This window comes from Trichechus manatus, unplaced genomic scaffold, assembly GCF_000243295.1.
Source record: "Trichechus manatus latirostris isolate Lorelei unplaced genomic scaffold, TriManLat1.0 scaffold00021, whole genome shotgun sequence".
Classification (NCBI taxonomy): domain Eukaryota; kingdom Metazoa; phylum Chordata; class Mammalia; order Sirenia; family Trichechidae; genus Trichechus; species Trichechus manatus.
The window spans coordinates 8,110,001-8,126,191 of record NW_004443957.1 but is presented as its reverse complement, the minus strand read 5'-3'; the positions used below and the strand labels follow the sequence as shown (position 1 = coordinate 8,126,191).

Genomic DNA, 16,191 nt, shown 5'->3' with positions numbered 1-16,191 from the left:
GCTTTAGCAGAGCTTCCAGACTAAGGCAGACCAGGAAGAAAGGTCTGGCAATGCACTTCGGAAAATCAGCCAGTGAAAAACCTATGGATCACAATGGTCCAATTCTGTTGTGCATGGGGCCACCAGGAGTCCGGGTTAACTCGAAGGCAGCTAACAACCACCACCACCGTATGCTGGCCCCAAGAGTTCCCAGTTCATTGCATCTCCCCCTGAAGGCCCCAGATCCGAGGTCCCATGAGGATCCTGTCTTCCTTAACCATGCGGACACAGACCAGTGGCAACGGAAAACTAGAATTTGCTGAATTCCAATTGTTCTGGGACAAGCTGAAAAAGTGGGCTGTACGTAACCATGTTCAGTGCTCGACCACAGGGAAACGGCCACAGCCTAGAACAGTAGCAGATTTTAAAAGGCCAAGATGCTACAGGCTGGAGAATTTGTATTCAGAAAGGGGAGAGGGAAGACATTATGATAAAATTCTGATACTTAAGAAAGTACCACAGAACTTAGCCCGAATGAAAAAAAAAAAAAAACAAACAAAAAAGTAAAAAAAAAAAAAAAAAAACCCAGCATCTTTTGGGCACTTCAACTCCTCCCCTCTGGCCCCTGCGGGCATTCGCCCGTTAGTGGTAGGAAGAACACATCCTTCCAGGCGCACTCCCTGCCTCAGAAAGCATTCTCAGTGCCTCTGATCTCCTCCCTGCAGAGCCTGTTCCTTCAGTTCGATGCAGACAAGTCTGGCACTATGTCCTCCTATGAGCTGCGGGTCGTGCTGAAAGCAGCAGGTAAGGAGGCACCTGGGAAGGTCGTTGGGGTGGCCCGTGTCCAGGCCCTGTGCCAGGTGCTTTCTGTCCACTGTCACCTACTTCTCACAGCCCACGAGGTAGGTGAGGGGTCTTTCCAGCACTGCCCCACGAGCTGGGTCTCAAAGAGTTTACGTTTCCTATGGTCACTTGCTGGAAACCCTGGTGGCATAGTGGTTAAGAGCTATGTCTGCTAACCAAAAGGTCAGCAGTTCAGATCCACCAGGTGCTCCTTGGAAACCATATGGGGCAGTTCTACTCTGTCCTGTAGGGTTCCTGTGAGTTGGAATTGACTCGACGGCAACAAGTTTGGTTTTTGGTACGGTCACTAGCTGGTAGCAGCAGAGCAGATTTCATACCCAGAACTTACTTCCTGCAGGGCTGGCAGTTTTAACTACTTTGCAATATTGGTCGGGATTCTAAAACTGTATCCAAGAGAATGAACTTAGCCTAGTCCCTGAAGCCTCTCACCAGGGACATTCTGGCTGAGCAGACTTACATGCAACTCCCTGGTGACACTCTGTGGTTGTCCCTCTGATCTCTGCCTCTCTGATCCCTGCTTTCTGACAGTGATTATCACGGGTACAGGGCATGGAGCAGGGCAGGCAGTGGTCCTGTGGCTCTCTGGGTTAACGATGCATACCTCTGGGCTCCAGCTCACATAACTTGCACCCCCTCTGCTGCACTGTGGCTGTCCTTAGCCTTGTCAGCAGCAGGCTCTGCCTCAAATCAGATTATTTAGTCATGATTTAAACCCTGCTCCTTTTGTAAGGAATTGACTCCAGGTGGCTCTCTAGCCCACTGTCAGCCACCACATGTCAGCTTGGGTCTGTGTTTTAGCTTTCCTTTGCGTATAGCCATGGTTTCAGTAGTCACTCTGTGTCCTACAGCCCTGCCACTTTGCACTGGGCTTCTACAGAGCCTGCTTCACAGACAGGCCCCTGGGCCCTGCTGGGGCTGGTATCGAATGCCCTCCCAGGTAAACCAGACATCCAGAAACATTTTCAGTTTCATAGTCTGATAAAGGGTCAGAATGTACAAAATCATGACCATCTTGGAACAGTCGGCTCTATGTGTGTCTTATTCTGGGATCTCTAGAGGAGCAAAACCACTAAAGCTGTATAGATATATATAGAGAGAAATTTACTTCAAGAAAATGGCTTATGCAATTGTGAGGAAATGGCTCTTGCAAATGTGGGGGCTGGCAAGTCCCAAATCCGTGGGTCAGGGAACAGACTGATGACCTCTGCTGGCTCACCTGGTTACAAGGGCGGATAAACCCAAAATCTGCAGGTCAGGCATCAGGCTGGAGGCCTCTGCTGGCACACGGGGTTGCAGCGGTTGGCAAATCCAAAATCTGCAGGTGAAGTGGCAGGCTGAATCTACAGGTAAGACTTCTTCAGGCTTACATCCCAAGAATCTGAGGTCAGACAATGAGAAGAATGCAGGGTCAAGAGAGAGAGGGAGCTTTGCCGGAACATCCATTTGTGTACTGAAGGCAGGCCACACTCCCAGGGAAACTCCCCTTTCAATAGGTTGGCTGCTCACATCAGATCACAAAATGGAAGGTGATTACATAGTATCTACAAAACACTGAGGATCATAGCCTGGCCAAGTTGACATGTAACATTAACTATAACAACATGAATGAGAAGAAAATAAAATTAGTTATAAATTTGATAAGTATCACTGATTATAAGAATCCATTTCCAAGATAGGAGGTACTGAGCCCTTCAGAGAGGAGGGGATGACCAAGTCTCTCCTCTCTTGACTTGATGGGAAGGATGGCCCCACTCTCCACCTCCTCAGCCTGGTGGAGAGCAGCCAGCAGCCAGCTCCCCTGTAAAGACCCCAGACACCATGCTTTGCTTCTGATCAGCCACCTCTTCTGGCTTAATTGGAAATGAGGAGGCAGGAAGACCTTGTTAGATTTCCAAACAGTACTGTGAACATTTCAGAAAGTGAACGTGTAGACTGAGATGAGAGGAGCAAGTCACTAAGGGTATTGATTGGAAATCAAAGTGTTATCTAGAAGGAACTTTACCTTACTGACAGGTGAGGACCCTGAAGCCCAGAAAGGTGGAGCAGCAGTGTCAGGTGACACCCGGGTTGCTGGCCCTGGCCTGGTGCTCTCCCCCTGCCGTAGCTGTGCAGGAGCCGCTGCCCGACTCACTCCTTGTGTGCGGAAGCACCTGTCTGAGACATCACTCCTAAAGCCTCATCATCATAAGACCAAAATGCCCATGAGAAATATCTACTCCTGCAGGTATCATGGCTGGAGCCTTCTAAGCCCATCGAGGGCATATCCAGGCAGGAAGGAGCTTCATGTGGAACTCGAAGGGATGCTGTGCAGGAGTGAGATTAGGCCTCATACACTTTCCGATGTGAAACTCCCCAGTAAAGCTTCCTGAATAGTCAGCAAAACCTCACAGGCGATGTTGGTGTCAAAACCAAGACCATGAACTCTTTAAACTTGGAAGCTATTTTGGGGTACACCAGTGAGCTCAGCAGCAACCACTTACTTCAAAAAGAAAAACACCTTCGCACTACATTCAGCCCAAGGACAACAGTTCCCCTGGGTTTGGGGAGCTCATGCTTTGTGGAGAGGGCATCAACTTCCTTTCACTATGTCCCCCTCTCCCCGTCTGGGAGCACCTCAGGGAGGACAGCATCTTGGAGCTCAGACATGGTAGGTCCTGGGTCTCCCACATGTCTCTGCAGGCTTCCAGCTGAGCAGTCACCTCCTGCAGCTGATCGTCCTCAGGTACGCGGATGAGGAGCTCCAACTGGACTTTGATGACTTCCTCAACTGCATGGTGCGGCTGGAGAATGCAAGCCGTAAGTGTCCAGGGGGCTGTGAGGGTCATTGGCTCCTTGGGGAGAGTCTAGTCTACCTCAAGGTATCTTCTATCACCTTCTATGAGCAAGGTAGGACCAGCCTGCCAAAAACAATGGCAAAGAGAGACCACAAATAGCCACCACTTGATTATGTGGACACGGGTTGTTAGCTAAGAGGTCTGAATTTGTGACTCTTCTCTGCCGTGCATTTCTTATAAAGTCATTCTTCATGTTCATAGTATCTTTGTAGGAGTAATAGGGTGGAGTGGGGTTCCTGCCTCATCTCTGAGGAAAGGATCTAATTTCAGGTCAAATCCATCATAGCTTGTAGAATCAGAAGAGCCTTTCTGTTTTATAAACTGCCCTAGACATTGACCCAGCCACCCAGTTATCTGAAACAAGATTTGTTATACCAAAAACATAGAAAGATGATGTGTGGGTGGTCTTTAGAGCTTGGAGTTTATTGCCATATCCTCCTGCCCCTCGTAGGGCCATAGTGAAGGTGAGGCAGAATGCAGCGTGTCCAATGGCCTGCAGCTCGGCACCAGGGCCGGCTGGAGCACCATTAGGGCAGCTACACAGGCTCCACGCTCTGAAGCAGGCCCACACTTGCTCTGTTGTCGCCATCTTAAAATTCTTCTTAACTTTTCAACAAGGGCCCTGCATTTTCATTTTGCACTGGGCTTGGCAAATTATGTAGCCAGTCCTGCCCTGCGCTCGCTAAAGTGTATTTGATGGGTGACTTCAAGGCAATTCCCAAGCAGTTCCTTCTTTCGTGAAACCTAGAACACTTGTAATGACTTGTTGGGAGCATGTCTCCACTCGACGGCAAGCTCCAGGAGAGTTGTCTAGGTGGACAGTCCGTGACTGTGTGCTGACTACGAAGTGATAAGAAATGACTTTAGAGAGGCAGCTTAACTTTCGCTAGGTGGTTACCAGTAGCTAGGGAGAGATGCATTCTAGAAATACCCTTTCTAAAAGATAGTAACTTCTTAGACTTACAGTGTGGTCAAACCTGACCCTTGAAATAATGAAATTTGATAGCCTATCTTCTTTCAACTACTCTCTTCTTTTCTAAATCCTTTCGGGCCTAATCAGCTTCGGGTTCTCTACTTGTTCTTATAATCACGGACCATCCTAGGGAGGAGGCACTTTAGGCGTGCGATCAACTCTGTCTGTGATTCACTTGGAGAACTTTCATAACTACTATTCTAGAGGTTTACCCCGGTATTGTTTTAACTTTTTATTGTAGAAAGTTTCAATCAAACACAGAAATATGAAGAATAATAATAGCCCCCCCCCCATCTGCCCTACACCAGTGCTTCTCAAACTTTGCTACACAATGGATTACTTGGGGAGCTTAAAATTTTTTGATGAACAGACCACACACAAGAATAGTAAACTAGAATCTCTGGGGTGGCACATAGTGTCAGTATTGATAAAAGTCTCCAAGGCAATTCCAGTGCCTTGCACCCAGCTTCAATAATTGTCAGCATTTTGTCAATCTTTGGTTTTAGAAAGTCTTTAGAAACAGACCTCAGAAATTCTATCACTGCATCTGTAAGTATCTCTGACTTGATAAAGATTTGTTTTTAGCATAATTGTCATGCCATTAGCACACCTAACAGAATTCACAGAATCCTCCACCCAGCCATGTTGAAACTTTCCAAGTTGCATTTTGACAATTGCTTCCTTTGACTCAGGATCCAAACTAGGTCCAGTAATTGCATTTCCTTGCCAGGTCTCTTAAGTTTCTTTTATTCTCTAATAGTCCTCACTCCTCTTTTTATTATATTTTTTGAAGCTCCCCAGGGTTGAGAATTACCGATTGGCTCAACCTCCTTTTGTTACAGATGAGGAAACTGAGGCCCAGAGAAGAAAGCACCCTTCTCAGGTTGTGCAGTGCATTCAGCAGGGAGCCCAGCTCAGGGTCCACGTGTTACCCCAGCTCTTTCTACCACTGCAGAGCCTCCTACCATGAGGGACCTCCTGCAACACTCACATGTTCCTAAGGGGCTTTCAAAGATTGAACAGATCTTAGGACTCATGCAAAAGTTTATGCCTGTGTGCTTTTTTCTGGGTAAAGGTCCATAGAGTTCATAGGCTTGTCCAAGGAATCTGTGTTACGGAGTGAATTATGTCCCAAGAAAATATGTGTTGTAAATTCTAACCTCTATGCCTGTGATTTTAATCTCATTTGGGAATGGGTTGTCTTTGTTATGTGAAGGAGGCAGGATTAGGTAGGGTGTGTCTTGAGTCAATCTCTTTTGAGATATGAAAGAGATTAAGCAAGCAAGGGAGAGAAGCAGAGATGGGGAAGATTGATGCCAAGCCACATGGAGGTCTCCAAGAAACCAGGGAACAGAAGCTAAAGAGATAAGACCTTTCCCCAGCCAGAGCTGACGGGGGCAGAAAGCCTTCCCCTAGAGCCAGCGCCCTGAATTCAGGCTTCTAGCCTCCTAAACTATGAGAAGATAAATTTGTGGTATTTCTTTTATAGCGGCACTAGATAACTAAAAAAATCTGTAACCCCCAAAATTTAAGAACCACCATCCCAGGAAAAGTACATACATCAGCCAGTGGGGTTTCAGACACTGAGACAGACAGATGGGGGTTTTGGACCCAGGAGCTGGCCGGCTGGCATATTACAGATGGCAGCACATGCCACCCATTCCTAAGGCCACCAGCTTGCAACAATCACAGGAATTCAAGGTGCTTCCACTAGACCAGAGAGTCCTGCTTACCACTCCCGAGGATACAAGTTTACCACCAGGTGGAGCAGTTCCCTCACAGGCTTTACAGAGAGGCCCCACAGTCACTGGGAATAATGGAAAAGGTTGAAGGAGTTGTCTCAACAGTGATACCTTTCTCACGTCTCTCCTACCAGGAGTGTTCCAGGCTCTCAGTGTAGAGAACAAGGACTTCATTCATCTCAATATAAACGAGGTATGTCCAAGCCAACCTTCTGTTCAGGAAAACACAGAGGGTGGGCATAGCATAGGCACTCCATGAATGTTGCTGAATGCATAACTTTTGTGACGGCTCACATCTAGCTGTGGGATTGATAGTGATGATGATGATGGTAGCTAATGCTTTCAAGGTGGTATACATTTAGTAATCAGTTTAATCATTGCAATAATCCTATGTTGTCGTTATGTGCCGTGAAGTTGGTTCTGACTCATAGTGACCCTATAGGACAGAGTAGAACTACCCCATAGGGTTTCCAAGGAGCGACTGGTAGATTTGAACTGCCAACCTTTTGGTTATGATCCTATGAGTTAAGTACTAATATTATCCTCATTTTACAGAGGTGGGACCCAAGGCACAGAAAGATTAAATAAATCACCTTGAATACAGTGAGCACACAAACTCTGCCTTCTTGTCCTTCTCTTCTTTCTATCAGTTTCCTTCCTTCTAGCTTCCACTTTGCTCACTCCTCCTTGCTCTTGTCATCCTGTGGATTCCATGATTCTTGAGTTTTGTGTGTGTGTGTGTGTGTGTGTGTGTGCCTGCACACTTCAACAGCTCTGAGAAATACAACACTTTTACCAGTTACAAAGGCTGATGACAGCTGTAACAACGGCGTGGGGGTGGTGCCTGACCTCCTCTAACTTCACAGCGGGAAAGGAGAATCAAGATCAAAAGCTCAAGGCTGATTGCTGTGAGGCAAAGTCAGACATGCCTTCTCTCTCTTCACCATCTTTACCAACTCTGACACCAGCCATCCTCCCCATGGCACTCTCTACTTCTCTGTTGGGTTCAATAATTCATTGCAGTGGCCACACAGATCCCACAGACAGTACTGATGATTATGGGGTTTATTAGGGAAGTAACAGTTTATAATTCAGGTTCAGGAACACTCAGGGATAAAGTTCTTCCATCAGGACACCCTCTTCCCAGCCATGCTTGCAGATACACCTCTCCCTGGTCCTAAGCCTCTGCCAAAAGCACTCAGCTTTCTCACTCAGTGGGTCGGGAAGCCCACCAGGAAGCCACTGTCTCCTGTTGCTGGGTCTCTGCTGGTGGGTCTCTGCTGCCACCGCTTCTCACCGTCTTCAGGGTTACAGTCTGCTCTCTCTTGATCTCCTGCTTCCAGGAGCTTCTCAGCACAAGGATCCTGGGTCCAAAGGAGGCACTGGTTCCTGGCTATTCTTCCTTGGCAGTGGTGGGATTCTCTTTTTTTTCTGCCTCTGGGGTAGCTTATTTCAAGCCCAGCAGGGTGGCAAAACTGACCAATCCCCATGGTGGGCTACAATCACCCTATGACACCAAAAAACCAAAACCAAATCCATTGCCGTTGAGTCGATTGCAACTCATAATGGCCCTATAGGACAGAGTAGAACTGTCCCATGGAGTTTCCAAGGAGTGCCTGGTGGATTTTGGTTAGTAGCCATAGCACTTAACCACTACGCCACCAGGGTTTCCACCCTATCACAGTCCCGCCCAGTCACTTAGGTGGAAGTTACAAGACCATGCCTAGAAAGGCTACACAAAAGCAATCTATGTCACCACAACAGCAATAATGATGGTGGGTGGGAGGGCATGGATCAGAATCTCGGGGGGGATTGAGGAAAGCATTTCTGGTGGCTTTGATATGCCATCTCCCTAGAGAATCAGTGTTGACCCTGCCACTCAAAGTGTGCCCACCAGCTAGCAGCATCAGCCTCACCCAGAGGAGCTCACTGGAAATGCGGAATCTGAGGCCCCACCCTGAATCAGGATCTCATTTTAACAAGATCCCAGTGATCCCTAGGCACACTAAAGTTTGAAAAGCACCGGTGATACATTCTCCTATCCAAAGGCAGAGGGTAAAACATGGAATGTTTTCCTTCAATAGTTTCTGTAATTTTTTTCTTTCTATTCCCCTGGCCTTGGCATATGCCATGCCCAAGGAAGTAGGGTGGAGTCCCTGGGTGGTAAAAACAGTTAACACACTTGGCTGCTAACTGAGAGGTTGGCAGTTTGAGTCCAACCAGAGACACCTCAGAAGAAAAGCCTGGCAATCTAAGTGAAAAATCAGCCATTGAAAACCCTGTGGAACACAGTTCTGCCCTGACATGGGGTTGCTATGAGTTAGAATCAACCTAATGGCAACTGGCTTGGTTTTTTTGGTTAGGAAGGAGGGCAGAGAGAAGAGAGAAAAATGCATCCCACTTAATCATGTTCCCCAAAGTCACTCTATTGTGATAGGAAAGCAAGTGGGGAGGAGGGGCAACATGGAGTCAGGATGGAGGCCATGAGGAGGGAACTCCATGCTAATAAGCCGTATTACACACTTCTCCACCATTCGCTTGTTAACATCCCCCAAGAGTGAATCTGCTGCCCTTTCCTGTAGCCCCTCACTGATGGAGGACTACCACTCTCCCCAACGTGAGGGGTCCCCTGATGAAAGAGGAAAGGAGTTTTAAACTGCCTTGCCCAAGGTACCTCAAAGAGGCTGCAGGGCTTCAACAGAGAGAAACCACGTTTTACCATCTCTTTCCTCATCTGAGCTTGACTTGAGCACACTCAGAAAGGACTCAGGAATTTATATACTTCTTTATTTATCTATCTACTTATCTATTTATTTATGTTAAGTTTCCTGTTGAGACAGATGTCCAAGTTTGCAGGCTATGATCAGATTTTAGAACTCCTGTGACTTGAACAAAATTGAGCTGTTCCTGAGGTTGGCAGCAAAGTGTAGCAGTAACAACCCCTTACATATCTCTCTCTTTTTATTTTCAGTTCATCAGCTTGACAATGAACATATGAAGCTGCCCTGGTGGAGATGCAGCCTGTCCATGAATTTCAGAGCTTCTCCTGGTTTAGAGCTCTCCTGCCTGGAGCTCTCTCCCCTCCCATTGTTCATCTCTCTCCTCCCTGTACCTTGAACTGGGAAGAATGAAATGGACTCACTAGGTCCTGTGATTTTGTACTACTTCTTTGTAAAACTGCTGCTCTGCAATACTTCATGCCATCACATGTCTTTCATCCAGATGTGGGCATCTCTACCAATCTCTCTGTCTCCCGCCACTTTCCCCACCTCCACCTATTAATCATTATTCAAAGTTCTAGAGCACAGAACCCCTGGCTTCAAGGTAGCTTCAATCATTGTACTCAAACTGTCTTTGCAGAACAATGTTTTTATAAATGTGAATGTGGCCAGAGATGAGAGTGGAAAGCATTTTCTGCTTCATAAGTGTATTTCCTTATTGGGGCAGGCATCAGAAAATTCTGGATTCTTACTGATAAGAGCAGAGCAACATGAAAAGCCCTACCTCCTCCTCCAGGAGCTGGTAACTAATACATTCTCCGTCCAAACCAGACACTTTTTATGTCCAAAGCCTTTGGGTCAGAAAAGCCAAATGCAATATTGTTCTTCTCAGGGAGTCCAAATTCTGGTCAGATTTGATCTCATTCATCTCTGCCATGACAGGGGAGAAAAGTGGAGAAGACTTGCTAGGATTCCTCTGACACTGAACAAGGAAAGCCCTCTGAACTGGAATAATAGGAAGTAACATGAGAAGATATTGGCTCAATAAGTGCTAGGTCCCATTTTTTTAAAAATAAATGTACTGTGGCATATGAGGTGGTTCAGAGAGGGAAGAAGGGAGAGTGGTTGGCATGAATATCAAGTTAGAAGTGGAGCTAGATCAGAACCATGTCCTCTGACTCATAGCTAAAAATGCCAAGGCAAAATAGTCTCCTCACTCACCATCCAACCCTCCATGGACTCACCCAGCCGTGGGTACAGGACAGGAGCACTCTCAGGAGGAGGGCTCTCTGGTGGAGCACACCATACAACCACACATCATCTGTGTCTGTGCCCATCTCATTGGTTCCTGCTATGTCATATTGTTTGTTAGATATTGTGAACAGAAACCTTGCTCACAGGCAAAACTTGAAGGGGAGTCCTCACTACATGACTCTCTCCTAGTATCATCACTACAGAGTGCTTTCAGGCCTTTATGTCCATAATCACACAGATGTCTCTCCACTATTTTTTTCCAGGGCTTGAAAGGAGTAGAATGGTGTCTTAGTTATCTAGTGCTGCTATAACAGAAATACCACAAGTGGATGGCTTTAAAAAGAGAAATTTATTCTCTCACAGTTTAGAAGGCTAGAAGTCCAAATTCAGGGCACCAGCTCTAGGGGAAGGCTTTCTTCTCTTTGTTGATTCTGGGGGAAGGTCCTTGTCATCAATCTTCCCTGGTCTAGGAGCTTCTCAGCACAGGGACCCAATTCCAAAGGACACACTCGCTCCCAGCTCGTCTTTCTGGGTGGTATGAGGTCCCTTTCCTCTCTGCTCGATTCTCTCTTTCATACTTCAAAAGAGATTGACTGAAGATACAGCTTAATCCTATAGAATAAGTCTTTCTTCATTAACATAACTGCCTCTAATCCTGCCTCATTAACATCATAGAGGTTAGGATTTATAACACATAGGTAATCACATCAGATCACAAAATGGTGGACAACCACACAATACTAGGAATCATAGCCTAACCAAGTTGACACACATTTTCACACACAATCCATAACAAATAGTGTTTATGAACTGACCATCCTCTTTCCTTTTCCACATAGCTGTGTGTCCCTGGGAAACTTACTAACATCTCTGAGACTTATTTTCCTCAACTCTAACACAGAGATGATAATTCCTATCTCACAGAGAGCTTGTAATGGATAAATGATATGTAGAAAGCATCTGACACAGTACCTGACACGTAGTGGGTGGTCAACATGACTTAGACCCATTCCCTTTTCTCACCCCTCAAAGAACCAGTGGTTCCTTAAACCCTATCAGATGTTTTGTATTTGCCTCTGTTCTTCATTGCAAGACTGTAAGTATTCTAGAACCATCAATCTTGAACTCTGAAGGAGACTCTGCACACTGTTTTATGATAATGAACCCAGAACAACAACAAAACCAGTGTGTGTGTGTATGTAGATAGCTTCTATTTGTTTCTGAATTATATGGTCTGATCCTGACACCCAGAGGCCAAGGAAGATGTTTCTCACGCATCAGTTCAACTGAATATAACTAGGAGCTTTTGAGTGTAAAAAGGATAATATTAATTATTACAGCAGAATATATAAACTAGAACTGTCCTTGGAAAATTGGGATTTATGGCCCAGTAATTGAATTCCAGAATACTTAATTGTGCTCACACAGAACCTGTACATAGACCAAGACATAGTCATTCAAACAGAACAAGGGATACTGCAATGTTTAAAATCAGGAAAGGTGTGTGTCAGGGTTGTATCATTTTATCATACATATTCAATCTGTATGATGAGCAAATAATCCAAATATCTAGACTATATGAGGAAGAACGCAGCATAAGGATTGGAGGAAGACTCATTAACAGCCTGAGATATGCAGATGACACAACCTTGTTTGCTGAAGATGAAGATAACTTGAAGCACTTACTGATGAAGATCAAAGACCACAGCCTGCAGTATGGATTACACCTCAGCATAAAACAAAAATCCTTACAACTGGACCAATAAGCAGCATCATGATAAATGGAGAAAATATTGAAGGTGCCAAGAATTTCATTTTACTTGGATCCACAATCAACGCCTATAGAAGCAGCAGTCAAGAAATCAAATGACATATTTTGTTGGGCAAATCTGTTGCAAAAGACCTCTGTAAAGTGTTAAAAAGCAAAGATGTCACTTTGAGGACTAAGGTGTGCCTGACCCAAATCATGGTATTTTCAACTGCCTCATATGCATGCAAAAGCTGGACAATGGATAAGGAAGACTGAAGAAGAATTGATGGCTTTGAATTATGGTGTTGGTGAAGAATACTGAATATACCTTGGACTGCCAGAAGAACGACAAATCTGTATTGAAAGAAGTATAGTCACAATGCTCCTTAGAAGGGAACATGGCAAGACTTTGTCTTACATACTTTGGACATGTTGTCAGGAGGGATCAGTCATGCTTGGAGAAGGGTATCATGCTTAGTAAAGTAGAGGGTCAGTGAAAAAGAGGGATATCCTCAATGAGATGGATTGACACAGTGGCTGCAGCAATGGGCTCAAACATAGCAATGATTATGAGGATGGTGCAGGACCAGGCAATGTTTTGTTCTGTTGTACATAGGATCGCTATGAGTCGGAACCTACTCAATGGCACCTAACAACCTAACACAACAATTATATCCATCATCACCAGTGTAATAATATATTTCAGGCCTTGTCACCTTAAAATATCCAAGCTCTGCTATCTTTAAATAAAAAGCAGTATAAATGAGCTATCATGCTGCTGACAAGCGCATTGCTTCGCACCAAAATCATAAAAAACACAAAGAGTGCACACTTCAGCATCAAACAATTGAAATAAAGGAAGGAAATCTTGAAAGGAGCAAGAGAAAAAGGACTCATCATGTAGAGGGAACAATAATAAAATTAACAGCTGACTTCTCATCAGAAATAATGGATTACACAGGCAGTGGAATGACATTCAAAGAGCTGAAATTAAAAAGCTTTCAATGATGAATTTTATATACCACAAAACTACAAAAATGAAGGCAAAACAAAGATATTCCCAGATAAACAAAGACAGAGAATTCATTACTAACAGACTTGCCATAGAAAAAATATTAAAAGAAGTCCTTCAGGGTAAAAATAAATGACATCAGATAGTAACTTGAATTTGCAGCAAGAAATGAAGAGCAGTGGAAATGGTATCTGTAGGTAAAAATATACAAGACTGTGTAAATATGTTTTTTCTCTTCTAATTTTGTTAAAAAATAATAGGATTTTATAAAGTAATAATTACAATCTGTATCGTTGGATTTATAACATATCTAGAGATAATAGCATAAAGTGACAATAAGAGCACAAAGGAAAGGGGAGGAAATGAAGTTATATTGAAGCAACATTGCTATATTTTACTGGAATTATTAACCTGACATGTATGATAATAAAATGCATATTGTAATCTGTAGAGCAACCACTAAGAAAATAACTGAAAAATACAGTAAGGCAACAGAGAAATTTAAATGGAACTAAAATTGTTTAACACAAAAGCAGTAAAGAAGCAGCGGATTTTCTTTCAATGAGACATATAGAGAACAAATAAAATGGCAGACCTAAGTCTAATCGTATCAATAATTATGTTAAATATGAATGGACTAAACACTATAATCAAAAGACAGTGATTATCAGACTGGATTAAAAAAAAGCAAGATCAAACTGTTTATTGTCTGCAAGAGACACACTTCATACAAAAAGACACAAATAGGTTGGAAGTGAAATGATAAAAAGGGATATACCAGGCCAGAGAGCTAGAGTGGCTATATTCATATCTGACAAAATAGCTTTTAAGACAAGAAATATTACTAGAGACTAAGAGACTAGAGACCCTTTATGACGATAAAGGGTCAATATATTAGGAAAATATAACAATTATAAATAGTAATAGTACCTGACAGCTTGTTGACTCCAACTCATAGTGACCCTATGTATAACAGAATGAAATATTGCCTGGTTCTGCACCATCCTCACAACCATTGCTAAGTTTGAGCCTGTTGTTGCAGCCATGTCAGTGCATCTCACTAAGGATCTTCCTCTTTTTCACCAACCCTCTACTTTACCAAGCATGATGTCCTTCTCCAGGGATTGGTTCTTCCTGATAACCTGTCATAAGTAAGTGAGGCGAAGTCTTCCCATCCTCACTCCTAAGAAGCATTCTGGCTGTACTTCTTCCAAGACAGATTTTTTTGTTCTTTTGGAAGTCCATAATATATTCAATATTCTTTGTCAACATCATAATTCAAATGCATCAATTCATGTTTGGTTTTTCTTTTTTATCGTCCAGATTTTGCATGCATATGAAGCAATTGAAAAGATCATGGCTTGGGCCAGGTATGCCTTAGTCATCAGAGTGACATCTTTGCTTTTTAAGATTTTAAAGAATTCTTTTGCAGCAGATTTGCCCAATGCAATTCGTCATTTGATTTCTCTACTGCTGCTTCTGTAGACACTGATTGTTGATCCAAGTAAAATAAAATTCTTGACAACTTCAGTATTTTCTGTTTATTATGATGTTCCTTAATTGTCCAGTTGTGAGGATTTTTGTTTTCTTTACATTCAGATATAATCTTTCCTGAAGGCTGTGTGGTCTTTGATCTTCATCAGTAAGTGCTTCACATTATCTTCATTTTCAGCAAGCAAGGTTGTGTTATCTGCATATCACAGATAGTTAATGAGTCTTCCTCCAACCATGATGCCACATTCTTCTTCATATAGTCTAGCTTCTCAGATTATTTGCTCAGCATATAGGTTGAATAGTTATGGTGAAGGGATATAACCCTGCCATACACTTTTCCGATTTTAAACCATGTGTTCCCTTGCTCTGTTCTAACGACTACATCTTGGTCTATGTACAGGTCCCTCATGAGCTCAATTAAATGTCCTAGAATTCCTATTCTTTGCAATGTTATCCATAATTTGTTATTATCTACATAGACAAATGTCTTTGCATAGTCAAAACTTACTATAAAGCTACAGTAATCAAGAGAGTATAGGTTTGTTTTAAAGACAGTTAAATTGAACAGACTAGAAAGTCCATAAATAAACCCTTACATTTATGATCAGTTAATTTTTTACAAAGGTGTTATTTAAATTCAAGGAAAAAATAATCTTTTCAACAAATGATGTTGGAACAATTGGATATGCATGTGCAAAAAATGAAGGAAGGAAGAAACTTAGACCCTTACCTCACACTATACACAAAAATCAACTCAAAATATATCATACCTAAACGTAAGAGCTAAAACTATCGATCTTTCAGAACAAAATATAGGAGCACGCAGACCAACCAGCCAGCCTGAGGCCAATCGAAGTCTTGTAATCACATCTAAAGAGCGTGCAGACTTTCTTTACAAGTCTACAGATCAAACCCCTCAGGCCCTGCCAAGCCCACTGCCACCTTTATCTGAAATTCAGAGCCTGCCTCCCGGCTTCTTTTCCACCCTGTTCCATGGAGAGCCACAGAGTGAGCTGAGGGGCCAGGGCTTCAGAAAGATCACAGCATGTGAACAAGTTAGGGTAGGGGTGCCAAGGTCATTTAGTGCCAGCTGAGTTCAGTGCACTGGATTATTTGTGAAAACAAAATGCCCCTCTACCGAGAGACAAGGCTGCCTGCCAAGCACCAGTGTGAAGACTGCTGGCAACATCCAGTTGTGAAGGAACAGAAGGCTGTGCTGGTTACAGATGTTGGCCCGGGGCACTTCCCATGATACTGGGGCAGGCAGGGTAGGGGGTCGGAGGGTGGGGGGTCGGGTCTGAGACTCTCCTTGATTCCTGAATAGAGCCTCTGGATGGCAGCAAGTAGCCCAGTGATGTTCCCAAGTGGGGAAGCTTATCTGTTCGTTATCAGTAGGGCTCTGCTGGGAGGAAAAGTAGCTCTCCTTCCAAGGAGAGGGGACAACCACAGTTAGGCAGCTAGATCACATGGAGCATGTAATGGAAATGGCATTGGATTTAAAGTCAGGATACTTGTATTCTAGTCTGGAACTTGCTTCCATCTAGCTGTGTGACCTTAACCATATCACTT

General features: G+C 43.9%; 1 protein-coding gene across 3 annotated transcripts in view; it reads left to right on the top strand.

Annotated features, from left to right (window-relative positions):
- CAPN9 (calpain 9) overlaps positions 1-9,425 on the top strand; it is a 42,693-nt gene extending 33,268 nt beyond the window's left edge. For 2 of the 3 annotated variants that reach the window (XM_004372821.1, XM_004372819.1), the window contains 5 exons: positions 271-339; positions 705-783; positions 3,523-3,639; positions 6,527-6,585; positions 9,364-9,425. In XM_004372821.1, coding sequence (XP_004372878.1) covers positions 271-339; positions 705-783; positions 3,523-3,639; positions 6,527-6,585; positions 9,364-9,390 — 351 coding nt within the window. In that variant the 3' untranslated portion in view covers positions 9,391-9,425. The remainder of the gene's footprint in view (positions 1-270; positions 340-704; positions 784-3,522; positions 3,640-6,526; positions 6,586-9,363) is intronic. The other variant, XM_004372820.1, reaches the window with a different exon arrangement.
- Positions 9,426-16,191: the final 6,766 nt, after the last annotated feature.